This window comes from Eleutherodactylus coqui, chromosome 3, assembly GCF_035609145.1.
Source record: "Eleutherodactylus coqui strain aEleCoq1 chromosome 3, aEleCoq1.hap1, whole genome shotgun sequence".
Taxonomy (NCBI): domain Eukaryota; kingdom Metazoa; phylum Chordata; class Amphibia; order Anura; family Eleutherodactylidae; genus Eleutherodactylus; species Eleutherodactylus coqui.
Genome location: NC_089839.1, coordinates 133,143,777 through 133,170,496, shown reverse-complemented (window position 1 = coordinate 133,170,496; position 26,720 = coordinate 133,143,777). Strand labels below are relative to the sequence as shown.

Genomic DNA, 26,720 nt, shown 5'->3' with positions numbered 1-26,720 from the left:
ACCTAAAAGAATATAAGAATTTTGGTATCGTTGTAATCGTACTGGCCCGCAGAAAAAATGGATTGTGTCATTTATGCTGCATGATTAACGCCGTAAAAAAAAAAAAATCTATGCCAGAATTGATGCGTTTTCTCTCCCTGTTATTATAAAAAAATAATAAAAGTTTTACAATATAATCTATGTACCCAAAAATGGCACCATCAAAAACTACAGTTCGCCACGCAAAAAACAAGCCCTTATACGGCCGCGTCGACACAAAAGTAGAAAAGTTATGGCTTTTGAAAAATGGAGATGAAAATCCACCAAAAATCGTTGCGTCCTTAAACCCAAAATAGGCCATGTCCTTAAGGGGTTAATGATAAAGAAGTGAAAGTTGCAGACTGGAAGATTATCACTGTCCTTGGCTAGCACACTAGCTCTGTGTTTAGCTCTACAAATAGGTTAAAAGTAAACGAAGCGTGTTTTAATGAGAATTATTCAAGCTATGTTTAGATATTACTGTTAATTATGTTTTATCATGGATATATTATATATATATATATATATATATATATATATATATATATATATATATATATATATATATATATATATATATATATATATATATATACGCATGCACACATACACACAAAATATGTACCCATGCTCTTATAATATCCTCCTCTATGCTTTTGCGAGCCTACCCCTTCTTGCCCCATTATGAAGAAGGTCAAGTCATGTTTATAAAGAGAAAAAATAAATAAATTTTTGTATGTATTCATGTTTATGTGTATATATTTCCTGAAAATGGTTACACATGGCTCGGTTATCCCTGGTTAGTTCTCATGAACAGGGGATCCTCGTGCCATCTCATTTGTGCAGTTAAAAATGTCACTATAGGCTGTATCCCTCCTGGACAGGATGTGTGTGTGCGCGGAACTCACTAATAATGTAATGCCTCTGGTTCAAAATCACATCCCCTATGGGGATTACAATGGGCTAACTAATAAAATAGTATACAATATATCAGATAAAATGGTAGAAAATTGGCCCAGAGCTATGCTCTACCTTTTAGATAACAAATTGTCCGCAGCCCTAGATCACACGGTAAATTTTGTGTTACCACATAATGGTCTGTCATGAATGCTGAGCTCCGAGTGCACACTTTTGCAGGGGAGCTACAGATAATTAGCTGAGAACAATAGTAAGGCCGCCTGCAGATGGCCGGGTCAGATCCAGCTGCGAGACCCGACCCAAGCGTCTGCAGAGAGCAGCGTGTCACTCACCTACTCCCGCGGCCCCGGCTCTTTCATGTGCTGGCTGCCGGGCAGCCGGCGCATGCGCAGAGCGGGTTCGGCGGCCGGTGAGTGACGTTTTTGTGTGGGGCTCGCAGAGCCCTGCACAGAATTAGAGCATGCCGCGATTTGTTTGCCGCATGAGATTTTGCGTGGCCAAATCGCGTCCGTTTGCCTAGGATTGCATTTGTTAATGCAATCCTATGGTAGCTTCCAGGGGCGGAAATTCTGCGGGAATTTCCGCCCATCTGCAGGCGACCTAAGCCTCATGTAATGTTTATGAACTAGGCCTACTAGATGACTTTATTTGCCCAATCATACTATGGATAGAGATTAGTTAACACAAGCTAGATTATAAAATGCTCTGAATATTAGAGCTAGCTAACCAGCTAATGAATTCAAGATTAATTATTACATTTTTTTGTTAACTAAGCAATATACAATAGTGCTAGTATGTTTTGTATTTTGTTACATTTAGGTATTCTCATGCATCAAACACCGGACTACAATTTAGAGCTACAGGGAATCCTGCGTTTTGGTTGAAGCCTGTGACAGGCCTTCCACTCTGCTGAGTAATACTGAAGAAATAGCTCAGGGAGCATCACTATGGGGGTCCGGGGACTAGCGATAACTAGTGTAAGGATAATAAATGGTATATCATTTGATTTATCAAGAGCACCTAATGCTACCTTATAGACCTTAGATTTTTACTGGTAGATGTACAAGGTACTTAGGATGCTATTGTATAGAACAGAGCTACAATTGATGTTATTTCATCATAGATGTAAGAAATTTTGTGGTATTTGTTATTTAATCCTGATCGTCTGATTGACTTCCCAGTTCTTGGTTCAATGTATTCTTGGGTTTTTGCTTATTTTTCTGCTTACTTTTATCTGCCAAGGACCTGGCAGATGTCTGCCAACCAGGCCCACTCTTCTGTAAAGAATTGAGGAGGCTGACTCCCACTACGCCGCCCATGTTGGAGTTGGTATTCCACTATAGCTCTACGCTGCTCATAGAGCCTGGCCAACATGTGGAGCGTAGAGTTCCACCGCGTGGGCACGTCGCACAGCAGTCAGTGCACTGGCAGATGAAACCGATGTTGCAGGGTGCGCAGGGTGGCAGCGTCCGTGTGGGAATTGCGGAAATGTGCGCAGAGCCGGCGCACCTTTCCGAGCAGGTCTGACAAGCGTGGGTAGCTTTTCAGAAAGCACTGAACCACCAAATTAGAGACGTGGGCCAGGCATGGCACGTGCGTGAGGCTGCCGAGCTGCAGAGCCGCCACCAGGTTACGGCCGTTGTCACACACGACCATGCCCGGTTGGAGGCTCAGCGGCGCAAGCCAGCGGTCGGTCTGCTCTGTCAGACCCTGCAGCAGTTCGTGGGCCGTGTGCCTCTTCTCTCCTAAGCTGAGTAGTTTCAGCACGGCCTGCTGACGCTTGCCCACCGCTGTGCTGTCACGACGCGCGACACCGACTGCTGGCGACGTGCTGCTGCTGTCACATCTTGATTGCGAGACAGAGGTTGCGTAGGAGGAGGAGGAGGAGGGTGGTTGAGTGGAGGAAGCATACACCTCCGCAGATACCACCACCGAGCTGGGGCCCGCAATTCTGGGGGTGGGTAGGACGTGAGCGGTCCCAGGCTCTGACTCTGTTCCAGCCTCCACTAAATTCACCCAATGTGCCGTCAGGGAGATATAGTGGCCCTGCCCGCCTGTGCTTGTCCATGTGTTCGTTGTTAAGTGGACCTTGCCAGTAACCGCGTTGGTGAGGGCGCGTACAATGTTGCGGGAGACGTGGTCGTGCAGGGCTGGGACGGCACATCGGGAAAAGTAGTGGCGACTGGGAACTGAGTAGCGCGGGGCCGCCGCCGCCATCATACCTTTGAAAGCCTCTGTTTCCACAACCCTATATGGCAGCATCTCCAGGCTGATAAATTTGGCTATGTGCACGTTTATCGCTTGAGCGTGCGGGTGCGTGGCGGCGTACTTGCGCTTGCGCTCCAACACTTGCGCTAGCGACGGCTGGACGGTGCGCTGAGAGACATTGGTGGATGGGGCCGAGCACAGCGGAGGTGAGGGTGTGGGTGCAGGCCAGGAGACGGTAGTGCCTGTGTCCTGAGAGGGGGGTTGGATCTCAGTGGCAGGTTGGGGCACAGGGGGAGAGGCAGCGGTGCAAACCAGAGGCGGTGAACGGCCTTCGTCCCACCTTGTGGGGTGCTTGGCCATCATATGTCTGCGCATGCTGGTGGTGGTGAGGCTGGTGGTGGTGGCTCCCCGGCTGATCTTGGCGCGACAAAGGTTGCACACCACAGTTCATCGGTCGTCTGCACTCTCAGTGAAAAACTGCCAGACCTTTGAGCACCTCGGCCTCTGCAGGGTGGCATGGCGCGAGGGGGCGCTTTGGGAAACAGTTGGTGGATTATTCGGTCTGGCCCTGCCTCTACCCCTGGCCACCACACTGCCTCTTCCAACCTGCCCTGCTGCTGCACTTGCCTCCCCCTCTGAAGACCTGTCCTCAGTAGGCGTAGCAAACCAGGTGGGGTCAGTCACCTCATCGTCCTGCTGCTCTTTCTCCGAATCCTCTGTGCGCTCCTCCCTCGGACTTACTCCAATTACTACTACCTGAGTGATAGACAACTGTGTCTCATCGTCATCGTCCTCCTCACCCACTGAAAGCTCTTGAGACAGTTGCCGGAAGTCCCCAGCCTCATCCCCCGGACCCCGGGAACTTTCCAAAGGTTGGGCATCGGTCACGACAAACTCCTCCAGTGGGAGCGGATTCGGAACCATTGCTGCCCATTCTGGGCAGGGGCCCGAGAACAGTTCCTGGGAGTCTGCCTGCTCCTCAGAATGTGTCATTGTAATGGAGTGAGGAGGCTGGGAGGAAGGAGGAGCAGCAGCCAGAGGATTCAGAGTTGCAGCAGTGGACGGCGCAGAATTCTGGGTGGTCGATAGATTGCTGGATGCACTTTCTGCCATCCACGACAGGACCTGCTCACACTGCTCATTTTCTAATAAAGGTCTACCGCGTGGACCCATTAATTGTGAGATGAATGTGGGGACGCCAGAAACGTGCCTCTCTCCTAATCCCGCAGCAGTCGGCTGCGATACACCTGGATCAGGAGCTCGGCCTGTGCCCACACCCTGAGTGGGGCCTCCGCGTCCTCGCCCGCGTACACGTCCTCTAGGCCTACCCCTACCCCTCAGCATGCTGTATTACCAGTAGTGCAGAAACAGAACGCTGTAATTAAATGTGCCGCTTATTGGCCTGTGGTTGGAGGCTGACTTCCCTTACGGAACGCACAGCAGAGCCAGGAAACAATTTTGCGCACACCTGTAGTGAGACGTAGGTGCGTATGACTGAGCTAGTGGAATTCACAGCGCAGAAGCAGTCAAGTGGCCAAAGGCCAGTAGTAGGCCTTAAGTATTTTGCTTCTATTTTTTTAAAATGCTGAGCTGATACAGCAGACAGATACTGTAGGCAGCGTATAATATTATTTATACTCTTTCCCTCTGGCGGGATGATGGCGATCATGTAACAGAGACAGCAGATCCAGGAAACAATTTTGCACAAGCCTGCTGTAACGCTTAGCTGCGTATTAATTAGGACTACTACCCCCAGCAGATAGATACTGTAGGCAGCGTATAATATTATGTATACTGTTTCCCTCTGGCGGGATGACGGCGATCATGTAACAGAGACAGCAGATCCAGGAAACAATTTTGCGCAAGCCTGCTGTAACGCTTAGCTGCGTATTAATTAGGACTACTACCCCTAGCTGACACGCAGTAAACTGAAGACGGTCACTGGCAGCCCAAATATAGTATTTTTCCCCAATTTTTTGGAAAAAGCCCACTGCCTATGTAGCCTGAATATCTCTTTCCCTGCCTCACCAGTACTGGCCCTATACTCTGTACAATGACTGCAGACTGCAGACGCAATGCTCTGCACGCCCGATATACAAAAAAAAAATTGTGCAACACTGCTAAAAGCAGCCTCAGCAGTACTGCACACGGTCAGATGTGGCCCTAAGAAGGACTGTTGGGGTTCTTGAAGCCTAAAAGAACTCCTAACGCTCTCCCTATAGCAGCTCCGGCACCAGCAGCACTTTCCCTGATTTCTGTCAGAATGCATCTGTGGCGAGCCGCGGGAGGGGCCGATTTATATACTCGGGTGACACCTGATCTCGCCAGCCACTAACTGCAGAGGAGTGGTATAGGGCTTGAACGTCGCAGGGGGAAGTTGTAATGCCTTCCCTGTCTTTCTATTGGCCAGAAAAGCGCGCTAACGTCTCAGAGATGAAAGTGAAAGTAACTCGAACATCGCGTGGTACTCGTCTCGAGTATCAAGCTCGGACGAATACGTTCGCTCATCTCTAATTACTACGGCTCTTGGGATGTGGCGACACAAAAGCAAACCTTTAAGGAAAAAAAAATGTTTTAAACGTACAAAAATAGCAAAACATAAAAAACCTGTATAAACTTCGTATTGTCGGAATCGTGTTGACTCAGAGAATCATATTATCACGTTATTTATTCTGCGCGCTAAATGCTGTAAAAATGAAATCCAAAAAAACAAATGGCAGAATTTTTTTCCCCCCAATCTCGCTATAATTTTTTTTACAAAAATTATGCAATACATTATATATATACCCCAAAATGATGCCATCAAAAATACAACTTGTCCTGCAAAAAACAAGCCCTCATATGGCTGTGTCAATGGAAAAATGAAAAAGTTCGCTCTTGGAACACGACTGCAAAATTAAACGATTGGCCCATTTAAAGACTTGCTCTGGTGGCACAACAGGATGGTAATATATTTCACTAGACCAAGTCTGGGACTTTTCTTCTTGGTATTTAGTGCTATTACACTCTCCTGACATGGAATCATCTAGATCAGTCCTGGTGAACCTAGGGCACGCTAAGCCCTTTCTGTCAGAACGCGTGCTGTTCGCTAGTATCACCCTCTCCTCTGCACTGCAGCTCAATGGGAGAGCTTCCTCCCCTGTCAGAAGTAAGGTGGGCAGTTGAAATCCAGCACTGACGTCAGCCTGAGGTGAAGGGGATTGCCGGAACACACTTATCTAGCAGCTCCTCATTCCCCCGACCCTCCGCACAGCAGCCCAATCAGAGTGCTTCCTTCCTCCCCTGTCAGAAGGAAGGAGGGCAATTCAAATGCAGAGCTGTCCTGTGAGCAGGGTGGAGTGGAGCTTGAGTGAAGCAGTAAGGAAAATCTGGACAGATGTTAAAAGGAAGGCCATAGCTACCTGGTTAATGTAAGATAACAGCACTTACTGCAAAGATAAGGGCATCATTACTATAAGTTTCTGTAAAAAAACACCTGAATGTACAGAAGCTTGAGGAAGAAAGTAACTGGCAGAAGGGTTTCACTGCTAAACCCTTCTCAGTTCACCAACTCCCAGCTGCACACATGAACATGCATGTAATTGGATTGCGGAATCCGGAGCGGAAGTCCGCCTCCGGATTCCACAGCAAATACTGCACATAGACATGCTATGGAAAATCACTTTTCCAAGTCCACAAGCGGAAATCAATTTCAACTTTTCACTCGCGGATGAAAAATCGCAGCATGTTCTATTTTGGCCGAATGCACACAGCGGATTTGCATTGCGGAGTCCACAGCTGGCATCCACCTCCGGACTCCACAGCACATACCGCCCCATAGCATGCTAGGGAAATACGTGGTTTCCCTTCCATGAGCAGAAATTGATTGCGATTTTCTGCTCGCAGAGGAGAAATCACAGCATGCAGCAATTCTGTGAGGGCTACGCACGGACGGCTTCCACTGAAGTCAATGGAAGCAGTTTATCCTGCGGCCATTTCGCAGTCATGATTGCAGAATGGCCGCAGGACCCGTGTCGACGTAGGATAATCTGTACTGTGCATGCGTGCTGGCTGGCAAACCCGCAGTACAGATTATGAAGAATCCTGATAGGTACGCAGAGGTCACTGGCCAGGCACAGGGTTGGATTCCACTGCAGGATCTGACCCCACTGTGTGCAGGCGGCTCAAAGGTCACATTTAACCCCTTAAGGATGCAGCCTCTTTTTTTTCCCCACCATTTTCGTTTTTTCCTCCCCCGTTTAAAAAAAATCGTAACTTCTTTAGTTATCTATCAATGATGCTGTATGAGGACTTGTTTTTTGCGGGATGAGTTGTATTTTTCAATGGTACTATTTATTGTACCATATAATGTACTGAAAAACTTTTAAAAAATTCTAAGGAGTAAAATGAAAAAAAACTACATTCCGCTATCTTTCACTGCGTCTTGTGTATACGGCACACAAGCTGCAACAAAAATGACATGATAACTTTATTTTACGAGTCAGCACAATTACTACGATACCAAACGTATAGTTTATTTTTGCTGTACTATTATTTTTTTTCAAAGACATCTAATTTTTTTTAAATTACTTTCTGCTGCATCTTCTGCGCGCAATAACTTTGTAATTTTTCTGTCAACATAGTTGTGCGATGGCTTATTTTTTGCGAGAGATCCTGTAGTTTATTTTGGTATCATTTTGGAATACATAGGACTTTTTGATCGCTTCTTATTGCATTTTTTTTCGGGGAGACAGGGTGACTGAAAAAGTGCATTTCTTGCGTCCTTTATTTATTTATTTTTTGGACGATGTTTACTGTGCGGGGTAAATAATGCACTACTTTGATAGATGGGACTTTTACGGACACGGCGATACAAAATATGTATTTTTGTTTTATGATTTAGATTTTTTTATTATAGATATGGCAAAAGCGGGGCGATTTAAACTTTTTTTTTACAATTAATAAAACTTTATTCATCTTATTTTTACTTTTTTTTTCTTAGCCCTCCCCTGGGGGAGCACAACTAGCGATGCTTTGATCGCTCCTGCAGTATGATGTAATGCCGTAGCATTACCTCATACTGCGATCTGACAGGCAGTCTATCAAGCCATCACACGCGGGGGTTGGGCGTACAGAACCCCCAAACAACATTCACAGGAATATAAATGACACTGCCGATTGCAGCTATTGCGAGTGGGTGTCAGCTGTAGTAAACCTGCAATCTCTCTTCATACATACCCCGCACCTGCATGACGTAAATATACGTTAGGGGTTAATAAGCAAACTGTAAACATACAGGTGGGGTTCACACGGAGTGGTATTCTGCAACATTTACAGTATTCGCAAAGTGGACCAGATTTTGAAAATCTTGTCCACAAGCTGTGGAAATAACCCGGACAAAAACGTGCGAAACTGACTTGTGGTGCGAAATTTAATCTGCGACCTGTCAATTTTATCGCTGTCTTCGTTGAAAAGTTCACCCCTCTCAATGGGGGCTCACACGTTTTTTTAACGCTGCGATATCACTGCGTTTTTTTAACGCGATTGTCAATGGGACTTTTTAATGTTAAAAACGCATCACAAGTTTGTGCTTTGCAATTTTTGTGCGATACGTTTTTAATAGAGATGAGCGAACCTACTCGTTTCGAGTAATTACTCGATCGAGCACCGCGATTTTTGAGTACTTCCGTACTCGGGTGAAAAGATTCGGGGGGCGCCGGGGGGAGGCGTGGCGGAGCGGGGGGTAGCAGCGGGGAACAGGGGGGAGCTCTCTCTCTCTCTCCCCCCCCACTCCCCGCTGCAACCCCCCCACTCACCCACGGCGCCCCCCGAATCTTTTCGCCCGAGTACGGAAGTACTCGAAAATCGCGGCGCTCGGGTGAAAAAGGGGCGTGGCCGAATAGGTTCGCTCATCTCTAGTTTTTAACATTAGAAAGTCCCATTGACAATCGTGTTAAAAAAACCACAGTGATATCACAGCATTAAAAAAAGTCGCAAGTGGGTAGGAGCCCTAAGGCTACCTTATCACTGCCTACACAACTGAGCTGAAGACCAGAGTATAAATAAAAAATCAGTCCCACCTTTGTCAGGCTTCAGCTCTCTGTTCCTTCCCGCAGGTGTATCTTGCAAGACTGGGTTAGCCACCGGTTTCCTTGGCTTTCTTGTTCAAATGTAATTCACTGTCGGGAGACTGCTTGCATTATAGATTTTCCTGCTTTATTAGTAAAATGTGCACCTTACGGACATGAACGCGGTTCGGTTTTGTAAAAAACAAAACGCGTTCTCCATGTCTGTAAGGTGCACATTTTACTAATAAAGCAGGAAAATCTATAATGCAAGCAGTCTCCCGACAGTGAATTACATTTGTACGAAGACCAGAATAGGCCATTTAGGGTGAAAACAGATGTCCGTATGCGCAACTACGCTCACCAGCACAGGGCTCAGTTGCACCTGAATGAGGGCAATTTCTTCCCTTTTGCTGGTCATTCACACTCTGCACAAGAACGCAGGAGTTTGAAAAAAACTGTGGGAAAATAGTTGTTGCCCGATCTTCCCTGCACTATCTATTTACTACAGAGCAGGGCTAATCTGTTCTCGGCCATAGTATTAAAGGGCAAGTAAAGAACTGGTTAAAACGAAACCACTGAAATCCATTGACTTCAGTGTTTTTTTGTCCCGTTATACAGCCGTGATTATTACAGCAGCATAAGAGAACACCACGTTCGCCTAAAAACTACCCCTAAGGGTAAAACAGATGGCCATATGTTCAACTATGCTCGTCACTACAGAGCATAGTTGCGCATGAATGTTTGGTTTTTTTTTAAATCCGGCTATTCAAACTCCTCAGAAACCGCCCTTCTGGTTACATTGCCATATTGGCACTTTGCAATAAATAAGTGGGTGTTGGGTTGCAATTTGGGCACTCGGTCTCTAAAAGGTTTGCCATCACTGATTTAGATATCTGACTTACTGGAGTGGAGTCTGTACTGCTGTGTCTGAAATATATACATACCATTTCCTTTGTTATCTTGACCAGTAAAGCTTTTTACAAAAGAATATACAAATTTACCGATAAGCATTTTTTTTTAGTCTGTTTTGTCTCACACAGTCAATGAGGTATTGCAGTAATGCCATAGTAAATATTTACTGAAAGAAATTTTGTACACTTCTCTGTTGTTTTGCGGCAATTAGCAAAACTGGTACAGGAGACGGTAGAGCTACCTACTCCATCAACAGTATTATTCATTTTTTGTGACACAAGCAGTGAAAGAGTAATGGCCCTTTTACATGGGACAAGTCAGGTGAAAGATAGCACGAGCGCTGACGTCACCACTAAGGTCGTTAGAGCTTGTGTAGTCTTTAGGCTGACAGGCTTCGCCGCTGGATCGCGGACTTCTCTCTTAACGCTTCAACTTCTACGTGAAGTGCTGAGCAGGGAGCGTTTATACTGAACGATAAGCCTGCGATTTAGCGATAAGAGCTTGTGAACGAGCAGTAAGCTTTTTTTTCTATTTACACTACACGATCACTTTCATTAGTTTGAACGAATTTTGAGCTACAATCATTCCGTGTATATGCCATATTACTGTTAGCACCGAATTGTGTTTCAGTCTTTGTTCGTCTGGCTCTTTAAACTGTAATCTACGGTATTGTTGTCAATTACCTAAAGACCCATCTACATGAAGCGATGACAGTTTGAGTGAGTTTTGGGCGATCATCTTTGCATAACTAAGTCGCTAATTAGAGTTATGTAGGCGGAGCGGGATACTGTGGTGATGGCTTGGAGAACAATGCAATGCAGCTGTTTTGTCTATACAAACAGCTGCTTTGTTCTCGCGGTGTCCCGCTGAGCTGCTAGCTCTGAGAAACAGCAGGAGCGCTAACAGCTCCTTTGTTCTCAAAGCTTTCAGCTGGTATCCTGCTGGGATATCCCAGCGGAATACCAACTGAAAGAATGAAATTAGTGCCGCTCGTTGAGAAAATCAAGGTGCGGCACTGATAAGGCTCATCCCTAATTTCTTGCTGGCTAGAAATGAGTGATGAACAAATAGTGCATGATGGCAGAGCATTTAGACAGAACGATTATCGCTCAAAAGATGGCTTTTGAGAGAATTTTGAGCGATAATTGTTGTGTCAAAATGGGCCTTAAGAAGTTCCTGTGATTGTAATCGTGGGGCAATAGTGAATATCCTCAATAAAGAACAGGATTTATGTTAAACAGAATCTGTCCAAGGACAGCATGCAGGATTGTCAAACATGCTGACAATTTGCTACTGACAATTGACAGCTTTCTGTGTAAGAAAAGTAATAATGAGAGTAATAGTGGGACTGTTTGAATGTTTCTTGGAGACCATATTTAGTCATTGTATCTGCATTCTTTCACTCTTATCAGTCTAAGACAATGCAAGAAACATGCCACATTATATATTCAGTGACAAACTTTATAATGATTTGTTGTTTTACTACTGCAAAAAGGTATAACATAGGGCATTGTCCACTGTTATTGGATTATAGACTTCTTGGTTTTACTTTTTGCAATAAAAATTCCTGTGAGTGGGCTACTTCCTTCAGAATGGCAGTGGAACAAGACTTTATTGCTCCATGTCGTGTTCTTCTCCGATGCACCATACAGACAATTTGGCATACCTGGTTGACGATGCTTTGATACCCCTTGAATATCACCGATAGTATGAATTACTCCAACATTGAGAATGCTGAACCCAGAGAGGGCAACAGAACAGTGATTACAGGCTTTCTTTACAGAGAAAAGATCCCTCATTTGCAATAAGAAACAACCCTAGAAAAGAACACAACTACACATGGCATTATACAATAAGAAATAGCATTAAGAATCATCAATTTTAATAACAATTAAAAAGAATGCAAACACCTTTACATAATTTAAAAAAGTATTTACCAATTAATATGGTATAGATCAGAAGATTGCTGCGGCAACTTGCAACCAATGTAACACAGTATTTCCAAAATAAAATTCTAAAGCCATGTTTGCGCGATAAAACATTTGTGTAATCGGGAAAGGACAATGCATATGGCTGTCATTAGTCCTGCATGAAATATACAATGATATGTAATGATTATTTACAATCAAAAAGAACCAACCTCAGCAAGAATGTAAACTAATTCAGAATAAGATGTTGCAGACCGATGGCTAGAACATATCTGTAGAACATCTGAAGCCACCACAACTTCAAACCAAAGCTGGCCATACACATTAGATAGAAGGAGGTTGCTAACAGCCACTGAATGAACAATTATCTGGTGAACGTTCATTACACACATGCAGCCATACACATTTCAGTCTGCATTGGCTGGTACAGTTGTTCAGTGACACCAGACAACGGTGGCAACATTCTTTGATTAAAAGATCACTGGTGTGTGACACTTCTTTCTATGAATAAAAGACCTTTGAACTATGGACACGGTCATCATCTGGAAAAAAGTCGGCCATGTTTGAAATCTACGCCCATCGGTCAGCTAAAATAATAGTATGTTGTTAAATTTTCCCAAACAATTGTTTTGGTTGAAATCGTCTATTTTCACCAACTTTAGTCAAGTATGTATGGGCACCTTTAGGCTGGATTCACATGACAGTATTTACGTGTGCAATATGCAGAGAATAGAACCAATCTGAATGGGTTCATTCACAAGTGCAAATTTTGCGTGCGTACTTATGTTGCATAAAAAAAATACGCAGCATGTTCTATTTTCCTGCATATTTGACCAGGGAAATAGAACATATGAAATTAATGTACAGGACCATGGTTGTGGGTTTTATTGGGCGTACAAAAAGTAAATTTAAAAAACACAGTTGCACACGCAAATATGGAACACCTGATGTGCAAAGAAATGGCACAAATGCATGCAAATATGCATACTCTTGTGTGAATCTGGCCTAAGAATGATCAGGAACGTGAACATAGTGGACATCTGTGCTACATCTGAGTTTTGCATGTAGAGATTTTTTGAACAAATTTGCTGATAGTAAATATAGTTACTGCGAATCCATTTATTTCTGCACCACCTCTGAAGCAACAGTTCAGGAAAAGTTAGTGCACTGCTTAAATAGTAATTTTCCAATATTTTATTATTAGAGTCACTTCTGTTATGGTAGCAACAAAGTATCCCATGGAACTTGCATATTAGTCAGCAGAATACAGACAATTTGATTGAAGTCTGTAGTCTGGATCCCATTCTTCCGATTGTCTATAAGCTGGAGCATCAGTAAGATTCCCTTTTAAAGTAGTGCATTACATTTAACTGTGTTTCCTTCATAATTCCTTAGCAAATCAGAAATACCACGCAGATGAGCTTTACTCCAACATAGGAAACCACCATTCAGTAAAAATATAAGGAGGTAAAGACTTGCAGCCAAACAGCCACATTTTCTGTGTGACAATTAGGAATGACAAGAGTTCATAAACTTCACGAATAGAAAAACTGGGGAGGCAATAAAGATTAAAAAAAAAAAAAAAGTACATGACAGAGTCCCGGCCATTACCAATACTCCCTATTTCACATCCTGCAGTTTCTTTTGTACAGTTAAAAAAAAAAATAAACGAAACATAAAAATCCTATGTGGAAAAAGCAGCATTCAATGGTAATAAAGCATAATAGTCCATTCCAAGGAACGTTTCCTCCTGTTCTTGAAGGCACTCATCCCAATGTGGTATTCTCAGTCACTATCAGACTCCTCTTTGTACTTGGCTCTAATGGCTTGTCCATTTTGAAGAGGCATCTCTTCATAGTCACTCCTGTGAACAATAATAAATATATATATCAGAACATGTTCACTGTCCCTAAGCTGAATATGGAATTGAGGTAAGCGTGTATGATGAAGAAAAGCATATATTATATATAACAATTTTTTTACTTGACATACATCAATACAAATAATTTTAACATTTAAAGGCAGATTTGCTGCGGAATATTCGCAGTGGACATTCTACAGCAGACCCGCAGTTGAAAGTCTGCATTAAAACACACACCATTTGGTGCAGATTTTGATGTGTTTTTATAACGCAGATTTTGGTGCAGAATTCACCACCTCATTGAGAGGGTAAATTTGATATGCTACAGGTTTTAATTCCGCATCATGTTAATTTCTGCCATAAATGTCGTGCAGCGTGAACATGCCATAAACTTTCCAATATTCTTTGTGTTACAAGACCGATACATTTTATCAGCATAGGAGAGAGTTGGCTGCTCGCCCATTTAGAGAATTGGCCAAAGTTCTGTAATCCAAAACCACATGTGCAGTATTTTCATACCCTACATGAGAATCTAGTACAGGAGTGGTAGCACTATCAAAGCTATCAAGACTCTTCAGTTCGACAGATCACTACCTATTCCTACTAATACACGTAGGGACAAATGACACTGCAAAAAGAACCTAGCAATATCTGCAAAGACTTTGAGGACCTCCACAGGAAAGTAAAGGAACTGGGAGCACAGGTGGTCTTCTAATCTATTCTCCCAGTGCATGGCCATGGAATAAGTAGATGGAACAGTATTCTAGAGCTGAACAACTGGCTATGTCGATGGTGCAGTCAGCAAGGATTCGGATTTCTAGACCATGGACTAAATTATCTATATGATGGACTCCTTGCTAGAGACGGGTTGCACCTTACAAAGACAGGTAAGCAGACAACTTGTTACACTCATTAGGAGAGCTTTAAACTGCAACAATAAGGGAAGGGAAGAGAAAGGCAAAAATATACAACTAATGAATACAACTGAGCACCTTGCTATTAGAAGTGGAAAGAAAGAACAAAGACAAAAAAAATCAGAAGGAAAGTAGAGGAACAAGAGACACCGATTACAAACTAAAATGTTTTTACACAAATGCACAGAGCATGGGAAACAAACAAGGAGATTGGAGCTCCTAACACTGAAAAAGAAATATGAAGTCATAGGTATCACAGAAACTTGGTGTAATGATGCACATGATTGGAACACAAGGCTTGAAGGATACAACGTATATATAAGAAACAGACCTAATAAAAGAGGAGGAGGTGTTGCGTTGTATGTTAGGAAAGCATCATCTCCACAAATATTCAAGCTACAGAGCATGGTAGTTCTGTAGAAACTGTTTAGGTAAGAATACAAGGAGAGAACAACAGAAAGGACACTATTGTAGGCATTTACTATAGGCCACCTGGATAAGCAAAAGTTATGCTCTTTCTACATCAGATGGCCAAGCTCTCAAAAAAGGAACGACAGTTGGCTAAATGACTGAACGAGCGCTGACGTCACTGCTAAGGTCGTTATCGCTTGTGCAGAGCGTTTAGACTGACAGACATCACCACTGGTTCACGGGCTTTTCCTTCTATGTGGAGCACTGAGCGTTTACACAGAACAACAAGCCCTTGATGCAGCAATGATTTTGATGTTGACTAAAAGTCAGCGATAACGAATAATGAACGAACAGTAAACAATGTTTTTGCTTTTTACACTGGATGATTATAGCCCATTTTATCAATAATCATTCCATGTATCATGGCCCATTACCAACAGGGAGAAAATTAATTTTGGATAACAAGGACAGGAAGACCTGAGAAGACTCAGACCTCAAGGTTGGATTTCAGAAAGGCAGATTTGAATGAACTCAGAAAGAGGGTAGGAAGAATCCAATAGCTGGATGTTCTTAAGGACAGAAAGTCTAAGGTGGTTGGGAAATATTGCGAAAACAAGATTTTGGTATAACGTACCATAAAATTTCTTTCTCGTCCTGTTCATTGGGGGACACAGTTTTGACCTTGGGTATAGCTACTGCCACTAGGAGGCGACATTAAGCACAAAAACTGTTAACTCCTTCCACTAGGTATATCCCTCATGCAGGAATCCAGCTAATTCAGTTTGTATAAAAGCAGCAGGAGTAGCCAGTAGGATACAACAACAATAGTTAATAAACAAGAATGCTCAAAAACTGCAACTCACTGGCCATCTGCGACTGCACTGGGCTCGCTCCAACCAAGAAACGTATACGTTACAGTCCTAATACCAGACTGAGTGGGTGCTATGTCGCCCTATGAACAGGACGGGAAAGAGATTTTATGGTAAGTTATACCAAAATCTACTTTTCTCATCTGTATCATTGGGGTACACAGCTTTGACCTTGGGACATTCCAGAGCAGTACCCAAGGGGGCGGGAAAATTTAAGAAGCAGCATGTAGAACGAAGCGTAATCAGCTCTTTAACCGCGACTAGTGTTAACGGATGCCTAGGCATCTGGCATGCTCTGAGACGTAGTAGCATAAAGGGACCAGCATGACAACCCCCGCTACCCACTTGGACAAAGCTCAGAACAAGGAACTTCCACAAGGCACAAAACCGGCGTCACAACATAACCTGAAAAACATGATATCCCTGGCACGGTAACCCCGTCCTGCCATAAAGCAGATCCATGGCGAGCATACCACGTGCAGAGAGGAAATCTGCAGCCAATCAATAAAGGCTTCTCTTGATAACAGGGAAATTCTGCCAGCTACAGTCTTTTGCTTGTAAGGAAGATGAGTAGCCACGGTGAGCAGGACATGGCGTCCGTATCATCGGCAATGGGTTAGCCGAAAGCATCCTGGGCGATGCGTTTGGACTACCGCTACCAGCGAGAACAGGAGCTGTAGACGCACTGCTCAAAAATACCATCAGTATCAGCCTCTGAGCCTGTGATATGGCCACAGGATCCGCCTTTGCAGAAAATCTGTGGCCCTTTTTGACGAATTCTAGGCTTGGAACTGGCGTCCCACCAAGGCAGCTCCTCCTAAAAATGTCATCACAACCGCAAATCTAGGCACCAGAAAACAATGGGTGTGGATCTCGCCTGTTTTCATGGAAAAAAACATCTGGGGCCGGGAGGGGCAAGAACTGAGAACTGGAATCAGTATCTGTGTATACTGTCTCACAGTCAACTGCATGCCATCATGCAGGAAGAACATGCGATGGAGGATCACAACGTGCTTTAGGAACCGCCTGAATAAAATGCCTTACCTCCAAGACAGCGCCCTAGAACAGGGGTCCCCAACCACCGGTCCGCGGACCGGGGCCGGGCCGTTAGGTGTTTACTGCCGGTCCGCGGCACCGCTGGGAACTTTTGTTCTAAAAGGAACAATCCCGTGGCCCCTTCAGCAGCGCTCCGCGCTCTCACACTAACCTGCTATAGTGTGAGCGCAGAGCGCTGCTGAAGGGGCCGCATATATTGTATTTCAGCCGCACTTCAGTAGCGGTGAGCGATTCCTGCAGCCTCATTGGTTGTTAGGTACACACCCCCCACACCTCAAACTGGGGGGTGTGTAACAAATAACCAATGAGGTTGCTGGAATCGCTCTCCGCTACTGAAGTGCGGCTGAAATACAATGGTCCTTGCTGGTGTGGAAGCAGCGCGCCGCAACCAATCACAAGGCGCCTTCTTGAAGCGCTGAGGACTGCAGCACCAAACAACAGAGCGTCCAAGAGTAGGAGGAAGAGCCGCCTCTGTGCAAGCAGCAGCAGCCTCCGCGTCTGTACACCTCTTAGGACCTAGGTCAGTTTTCAAGGTAATCCTGCCGAGGAGGGGCGGAGAGAAATAAATTATATGCTGCCCTATGTGTGTGCCGGGGGGGGGGGGGGGGGGAGGAGGGGAGTAAATTATATGCTGCCCTATGTGTGTGCTGGGGGGGGGGGGGCGGAGATAAATTATATGCTGCCCTATGTGTGTGCTGGGGGGAGGGAGTAAATTATATGCTGCCCTATGTGTGTGCTGGGGGGGGGGGAAGTAAATTATATGCTGCCCTATGTGTGTGCTGGGGGGGGATGAAGCAAATTATATGCTGCCCTATGTGTGTGCCCGGGGGGGGGGGGGGGGGGGGAGGAGGGGAGTAAATTATATGCTGCCCTATGTGTGTGCTGGGGGGCGGAGATAAATTATATGCTGCCCTATGTGTGTGCTGTGGGGGGAGGGAGTAAATTATATGCTGCCCTATGTGTGTGCTGGGGGGGGGGGGGGGGGAGTAAATTATATGCTGCCCAATGTGTGTGCTGGGGGGGGGGGGGGGGGAGATAAATTATATGCTGCCCTATGTGTGTGCTGGAGGGGAGGGAGTAAATTATATGCTGCCCTACTATGTGTGTGCTGGGGGGGGGGGGGATGAAGTAAATTATATGCTGCCCTATGTGTTCCGGGGGGGGGGGGGGGGGTGGAGATAAATTATATGCTGCCCTATGTGTGTTCCGGGGGGGGGTTGGAGATAAATTATATGCTGCCCTATGTGTGTTTTGGGGGGAGGGGGGGGGGGGTTTGGAGATAAATTATATGCTGCCCTATGTGTGTGCTGGGGGGGGGGGGGGTGAAGTAAATTATATGCTGCCCAATGTGTGTGCTGGGGAGGGGGGGGGGAGAAAATTATATGCTGCCCTATGTGTGTTCCGGGGGGGGGGGGGGGGCGGAGATAAATTATATGCTGCCCTATGCGTGTTCCCGGGGGGGGGGGGGGTGGAGATAAATTATATGCTGCCCTATGTGTGTGCTGGGGGGGGGCAGGGGTTTGGGAGATATATACTGCCCACTGCCCTATGTGTGTGCTGCCAGGCAGGGGGAGGGATATATTATGCTGCCCTATGTGTGTACTGCCAGGACATTCTAAATGTCATAATGAAATAAATATGCACTAAACTCCAACCCCCTTCATAACCCCACCCCATATAACCAAAGCCCCGCCCATGTCCCACCCCGCACCTTGTAAAAATGGTCTTGCTTGAAGCTGGTCCCTGGTGCCAAAAAGGTTGGGGACCACTGCCCTAGAAGACCAAACACTGACCCAGACATTTTTCTTTCGAAAGAACAAAAACTCACTCCCAGTGACTTTCAGCCAAACTGGTTTCAGAGTGCTTGTGCCAACAAGAGGACCCTGAAAAGCAAATGGCACCTGCGTCATTGCTGAGAAACCCCAGCCAATGCTTCACTGATGCCAAGCCCCGAAGGAGGCACATCGGCAATAGAGCTAATTCTCGTCAAAATGAGACCCTGGAAGATGCAGGACAGCCCGACCTCTTCGGCATAACGAGGCTGTTGTCGGACAAGTTTCAGGTTGGACCCTACCCCTATGCACAGCATCTGCATATAAAGGATCCATGAAGAAACGCCCTAGTAGCGAAGAAGGAAACTGCTCTGCTACAGAGTACTCCTCACTCTGTCACCGATGACATGAGTGACCCATGTCTGTATGGACACGGCTGACTGAGCTAGCAGTCCAGTGCTCCTAGAAAGCACTAGATGCCAGATTGGTTCCGGGGCCGCCTGGAGAGGGACTGGACCATAGCAGTGCGCGTGTTAGAGCTGACCGGAGGGGAGCTAGTAGGCTGACCTACCACCCCCAGACTCCCTGCCCGAAGGTAGATCCCCGGACTACCACTGTACTTGGACAGAGCCAGACTGTCTGAAAGACAGGATGTTCTTTGACTGACTAGATGTCAGTCTTTTGCTGTGGTGGGAGCGCACATAGTATGCGTCTTTGGGCGTCCCCCAGCCTGCGGCTCATCCTGTAATGAAAGATCGCGCTACCGCTGCCTACGAGGAAAACTGCAGGCGGCCACCACAGGGGAGATAGCCATTAGGTAAGGCTCACTCGTTCCAGAGCAGAGAAGAGAAGCAACGTAAGCACAGATGTTTCCCATGTGGAAGGTACCACAGGTGTCAGCAAGGCTGGAGCATTGCTGATAAGTAGCTCGAGTGAGTTCAATGTAACTCTTATATGGTAGCAAGAGCGCACATGGCACATGTCTCCCGCCTGTTGTCCATGCCTGTGGACATGGACAGTGTGCGAAGACTGTCTGCAAAGACTGCAAGTGGGCAACCCTCAGTGAGCCAGTAGGCAAGGCTCAACCCGGACCGGAGCAGTCATGAAGAGCGATGAATCCAGCAAACCTTTTGCATGGTACTCTTTCCATGGAAGGTGCCACAGGTCTCAGCACTGCCGGAGCCATGCAGACACTTAGTTAGAACATTATTGTTCATAAGACGAGATCTTCTCTGCTGGATGTAATCTTGTACTGCAGTGAAAGCACACTTGGTATGCGGCTCTGGTTGGCCCCGTCCGCACCCCAGTGCTGCGGCTGGATTGGACCATTGGTCCGGCCTGCGGCAACACCTTGCCCACGTCTGTTAAGCGTTGAAAGAACACTGCACGGTGGCAATGTACATTGAAAAAAGTGCAACAGCAGCAACCACATGCCACCTGGATGCATTTATCAGGCCGTGTGCGCACTTGCAGCTGCCCAACAATGCTGTCTATCATCATGCTGCACAGCGGCTCACTACTAACGCCGCTCCGCGGTCAAGAATCACCACCCATGCGGCCAAGAATACCACCTCCTAGCGGCCAAGAATAACGCATCGCCACTGCCCAATCGCGCCCAGCGACACTGCCCAATCGCGGCTAGCAATAACGCCGCCAACTGGCATTAATACGCACAACGGTTACCAATAACACCGCACAGTCACCAGCAATAATACCAGAAATGGCTAGCCACAGCGGCCAGCAATAACGGCGCATGGCGGTTAGCAAAACCCCACAGCTGCTAGCAATAACGGCGCACGTCGAAAAGAAATAATGCCGCACCACGGCTAACAACCACAGCGCTAACCAGTGGCTATGCAAAACACTGTTACTGCACAGCGGCCAGCAATGCAGACAATAATATACAGCAGCGCAGCAGCCAACTACCCCACAGAAAAAAAACAAACTGCAGCAGGCCCCTATGCACTGTACTCCCCTGCCTTCCAATGAACGTGTCGCACGTGTGGATACTTAACTTCCGCCGAGGTAGAATGGCTCAATTCCAGCAGAGCTCTCCCCCACCATACCTGAATGTTCCTCCTTTTCTTCTGAGGAGAACAGGCAGACAACAGAGGGCTGATTCCATTCTGTTTGCCCTACTCGGTTGGGTTAATAGGGAGAGTCCTGCCTCCGTTAGCCCTGGTCTATCTGGAAAAAATAGCCCTTACGGGTGAGACCATTCAACTCCTACGGACACTAAGCTAAAACTGAATTAGCTAGATGCTTGCAGGAGGGATATAGCTAGTGGGAGGAGTTAAAACTTTTTGTGCTAAGTGTTGCCTGCTAGTGGCAGTAGCTATACCCAAGGTCAAAGCTCTGTCCCCCAATAATACAGACGAGAAATAAGATTCTCAAAGTACAATCGTTAACAAGCCCTAAAAGAAGGAAGAATGGAAAGCATTTAAAGTGACTAGGATGGATGAACACAGAACTCGTACACATGTTAAAAAGGAAGAAAAATATGTTTATCAAATCGAAAGAAGGGGGAATATCTAAAGAAACTGCAGAAACTGTAGGGCAAGTGTCAGAAAAGCTAAAGCGAATAATGAAATGAGGCTTGAAACAGAAGCTAAAAGCAATAAAAAGGGATTATGTCAAAAGCTAAAGAAAAGTCAAAGATGCTATAGGATGAAAATGTTGAATTGATTAAAAATTATGATGAGAAGGTCAAAGTTTTAAATTCCTATTTTGTATCTGTTTTCTCTCAGAAAATAGATGGAACATCAACTGATCTTCCATGTGCTATTGGGGGATTTAAAAGAATGCAGGCTATTTATAGGCAGAGAGATGGTGAGTGAATACTTAGCTAACTTAAATGAATCAAAGTCTTCTGGTTCAGATGAATTACATGCTACAATACTAAAGGAAGCAGCAGATGTCATTGCTGAACCTCTCGCCGGAATACTTGAACATTTCTTGAGAACAGGAGAAGTTCCAGAAGATTGGAGAAGGACAAATAATGTCACTATCTTTAAATAAGGGAAGAAGGTGGACCCAGGGAACTACAGACCTGTGAGCCTGACTTCTATACTGGGAAAGATCTAATTTCCTTCTATGACAGTAGAAATATAGTATATCTTGACTTTAGTAAAGTATCTCATACCATTCTTATTAAAAAAATGACCAAATATGGGATTGACACACAGGTAACGATTAGGTGGATTCACAACTGGCTGAGTGATCATACTCAAAGAGTGATCATAAATGGCAGCACATACAAGTGAATGAATGTCTCAAGTGGGGTACTACAAGGCTCTGTCCTGGGCCCAGAGTTGTTCAACATTTTTATAAATGATCTAGCGGAGGGAATTGAGGGAAAACTGATCAAGTTTGGCGACGACACAAAGCTAGGAGGGATACCTAACAATGGAGAAGAAAGAGAATTCAAAAAGATTTAGACAAGCTTCAACAGTGGGCAGCGACTAACAGAATGGTATGTAACAGGAAGAATTGTAAAGTCATTAACCTCGGCAAGAAAAATGAACAAAACACATACAGAATAGGAAGAATTGGGCTAATCAGCAGCAGCATGTGAAAAAGACTTGGGTATACTAATAGATCACAGACTGAACATTAGTCAACAGTGTGATGCAGTACCAAAATAGGCAAATGCCATTCTAGGATGTATTAAGAGAAGCATAGAGTCTAGATCATGAAAGGTAATTATCCCTCTCTACTTATCCTTAGTCAGGCCTCATCTGGAATACTGTGTCCAGTTCTGGGCACCACGACTTAAAAAAAGACATTGACAAACTGGAGCAAGTTCAGAGAAGAGTTACTAGGATGATGAGCGGTCTGCAAACCAAAGGATCTGGTAATGTTTAGCTTGCAGAAGAAAACGCTGAGAGGAGACTTAATAGCAGTCTACAAATATCTGAAGGGCTGTCACAGTGCAGAGGGATCAGCTCTATTCTCATTTGCACTAGGCTAGAAGCAAGGGGATGAAACTGAAAGAGGGAGACACATTAGATAGTGATTGTGATCAATGAGTGGAACATGTTGCCATGGGAGGTGCCGAGTTCTCCTTCAATGGAAGACTTCAGAAGGCAGGGCAGTCATCTGTCTGGGATAATTTTGTGATCCTGCATTGAGCAGGGGGTCAGACCCTGGAGGTACCTTCCAATTCTATGACAGTAATACGCAAGCTACTTTTCGCTAGTGCCCACACTGCATTCATTTAACAAAATTCCCTGCATTTGCCTTTAAAAAAATGTAGAAACAAATGTTACTGCTGTCTGCCACAGATACCCCATAACAATATATGAGTCAGATATAGCTCCCCCCAAACATCTTTCCTTCCTTTGTCACTGCTCCTCCTGAAACAGTAGTTGCATGCATACACCACTAGCTCAAGTCTGCCCCCAAACATAAAAAAAGAAGTGAGGCAGTAGCCTTACACTATGTCATATAACAGTCCACACGGTCATACGGTCACCCATGAAAAGCACAAGTTTATACTCCAATAACGGGATGAAAACAGCATTTCACGAACCCATAGGCTATAGAGGGTTAAATAAAAACAAACATATACTTCTGACTATGTTTAGCCCAGCACACATTTCTGTGGGATAAAGAAGCCTAGACCTACTACGCTTTTCTAGCCCACAAAAGAATTGCAAAAAAAAGTATATGCTTTTCTTTTTTTTTTTGCATTGCAGTCAATGGTCAACGTAAGGAAACACATGGGTTTGTGTTTGCATACATTTCACACACGTTTTTCTGAGCCATCAGCACACATTCTGTCACAAAATTCCCAGCTGTATTGAATTCTAACACTTGTTGACGCTTAAAGCGGTTGTCCCGCGCAAGCAAGCGGTGTTAAGCACTTCTGTATGGCCATATTAATGCATTTTGTAATATACATCGTGCGCAGAAGACCTGTGCGGTGCGAGCCAGCCGGAGTGGCCCCATTCAACAGAACAGAAGGGGAGACTGCGCAAGCGTGTCTAATCGAGGGAAAAGAAGGCTTTGGTCGGAGCCATGGAGACAGGGACGCCAATACCGGAGGGGGTAAGTGTATAACTTCTGTATGGCCAATATTTAATACACGATGTATATTACAAAGTGCATTAATATGGCCATACAGAAGTGCTTAACACCGCTTGCTTGCGCGGGACAACCCCTTTAAGACTGCAGTAAAAACTAATGTTTTTCATGTCAAAAACAGATCAAAGCGTATTAAAACCTATCACGCATAGTAATAATAATCTTTATTTATATAGCGCCAACAGATTCCACAGCGCAAAGACGACAGGAGGAACAGAAACAAAACCACGGTTACATGAAGTAATCAATTGATGGAAACAGTAGGGGTGAGGGTCCTGCTCCCACGAGCTTACATACTACAAATACTGTGGAAATACAGAAGGTAAGGGGCTGGAGGCGTACGCGGTATGGTGAGGTGAAGTGTGGGATGCTATACTCATTGATGATGGTCAAATTGGGCTGTATAATGGCTAAATCGGTATGACTGCAGTGGGCGGTTGACTGCGGCTAGCAGGGATTGCAATCAGTAGGACAGGGAGCATGTTATCGAACGGAGTAAAGAGGGGTTTGGTTTAGGAGATGTGGTATGCTCTCCTGAAGAGGTGCGTTTTTAGGGCACGCCTGAAGTTGTGCGAGTCAGGGATTGCCCAAATAGTTTGGGGTAATGCATTCCACAGGACTGGTGCTGCTCTGGAGAAGTCTTGGAGGCGGGAGTGAGAGTTTCGAGTTAAAGGGGTGCTTAATCTGATTTAGTTGGCAGAGGGAGCGGACTGGGTGGTGGATTGAGATGAAGGAAGCAATGTAGGGTTGTGCAGTGCTGTGAAGAGCTTTATGGGTGAAGGTAATGAGTTTAAATTGAATTCTGCATATGATGGGCAGCCAATGCAGTGACTGGTACAGAGCAGAGGTGCCCAAGTAGTTGCTGGACAGGAAGATGAGCCTGGCTGCAGCATTTAGGATGGATTAAAAAGAGGAGAGTCTGGTGCAGGGGAGGCCGATCAGCAGCGAGTTGCAACATTAGAGCCGAGAGTTGATGAGGGCAACAGTGAGTGTTTTTAGTGTGTCCACTGTGAGACAAGGGCGGATTCTTGCAATGTTCTTGGGCTGAAGGTGCAATGTTCGGGCAAGAGATTGGACGTAGGGGTAAAGGGAAGATCGGAGTCAAATATAATCCCCAGACAGCAGGTGTGCTGTCTGGGAGTTATGGTGGTGCCACACAAGGAGATGGAGATGCCAGGATGAGGTCGGTTAGCAGAGGGCGGAAACACAAGTAGATCAGTTTTAGGTAGAGAGAGGACATAGTGTTAGAGACAGTGGACAGACAGTCGGCAGCGTTCTGGAGGAATGGTGCTGTGATATCACGGGAAGAGGTGTATAACTGGGTGTCGTCAGCATAGTAAAAGGTATTGAAAGCCAAAACTCCTGATGGTTTGTCCAATAGAGGCTGTGTAGATAGAGAAGAGGAGGGGGCCGTGGACCGAGCCCTGGGGGATCCCAACAGCAAGGGGAAGAGGAGAGGACGTAGAGCCAGCAAACGAAATGCTGAATGAGTGGTCAGAGCGGTAGGAGGAGAACCAGGAAAGAGCAGTGTCTTTTAGGCCGATGGAGCGAAGCATATTGAGGAGGAGTTTGTGGACAACAGTGTCAAACGATGCAGAGAAGTTTTAACCCCTTTATGCCACAGGGCGTAAGAGTACGTCCTGGCAACAGGATAATTAACGCAACAGGACGTATACTTACGCCCTGAGGATAGCGCGAGATCAGAAGAGATCCCGCGCTAGCCAGCCTCTCGCTTGCAACAGTGGGGGTGCATCGTGCCGTGAACTATGTAGCTTGCAGCATGTAAAGGGCTAACAGAGGGAGCGCACTCCCTCTGTGACATCCTCGGATCCCCGCGATGTAATTGCACAGGTCCGATCGGTTGCCATGGCAACAGGACGCCAGGTACAGGTGTCTTTTGCTTTGCCAGTGCTATAACCAGAGATAAGCCGTTGCAGGACTTCTGTCCTGCAATGCTTTATTATAGCAGCTATGGTACAAATCCCCAACAGGGATTAAAAAAGTGTAAAAAGAAGTTAAAAATAGTATTTAAAAAAAAACAAAACTTTTTTTGTGCTTTTTCACCTGACTAATATAGAAAAAAAGGTAAAATTCCACATATGTGGTATTGCCGTATCAATGACTCGTACAACAAATTGAACACACTTTATCCTGCACAGTGAAAAGCGTAGAAAAGACAATGCAAAATGCTTATTTTTTTTCATTTTGCCTCCCAAAAAACGCAATAAAAGTGATCAAAAATGCCATATGTACCCCATATCATGCAAAAAACAAGCCCTCACAGAGCTCTGACCATTAAAAAATAAAAAAGATATAGGACTTTGAATGCAGTGATTTAGAAAATCCTAAAAAATAAGAATTTTGGTATTGTGCCGACCCGCAAAAAAAGTATATTGTGTAATTTATGCTGCATGATTAAAGCTATAAAAAAATTTAAAAAAATGTAAAAAAAAACGGCAAAATTTATGTTTTCTCTCCCTATGTACCAAAAAACAGCACCAATAAAAAAAAGCTCACCACACAAAACATAAGCCCTCATACGGCCATGTCGATGGTAAAATAAAAAAGTTATGGCTTTTTAAAAGTGGAAGTGAAATCCCCCAAAAATCGTTACATCCTTATGCCCAAAATAGGCCATGTCCTTAAGGGGTTAAGCATTTATGATTTAAAACGGTTAACGGATGTTTAAAATGCATGTATTTTTACAGTTTTTTTCATGGA

At 45.1% G+C, this 26,720-nt stretch overlaps 1 protein-coding gene across 3 annotated transcripts in view; it reads right to left on the bottom strand.

Annotated features, from left to right (window-relative positions):
• Window positions 1-11,968: 11,968 nt before the first annotated feature.
• Window positions 11,969-26,720, bottom strand: part of TMEM181 (transmembrane protein 181) — an 82,501-nt gene continuing 67,749 nt past the window's right edge. For all 3 annotated transcript variants that reach the window (XM_066596092.1, XM_066596095.1, XM_066596093.1), the window contains exon 17: window positions 11,969-13,895. In XM_066596092.1, coding sequence (XP_066452189.1) covers window positions 13,817-13,895 — 79 coding nt within the window. In that variant the 3' untranslated portion in view covers window positions 11,969-13,816. The remainder of the gene's footprint in view (window positions 13,896-26,720) is intronic.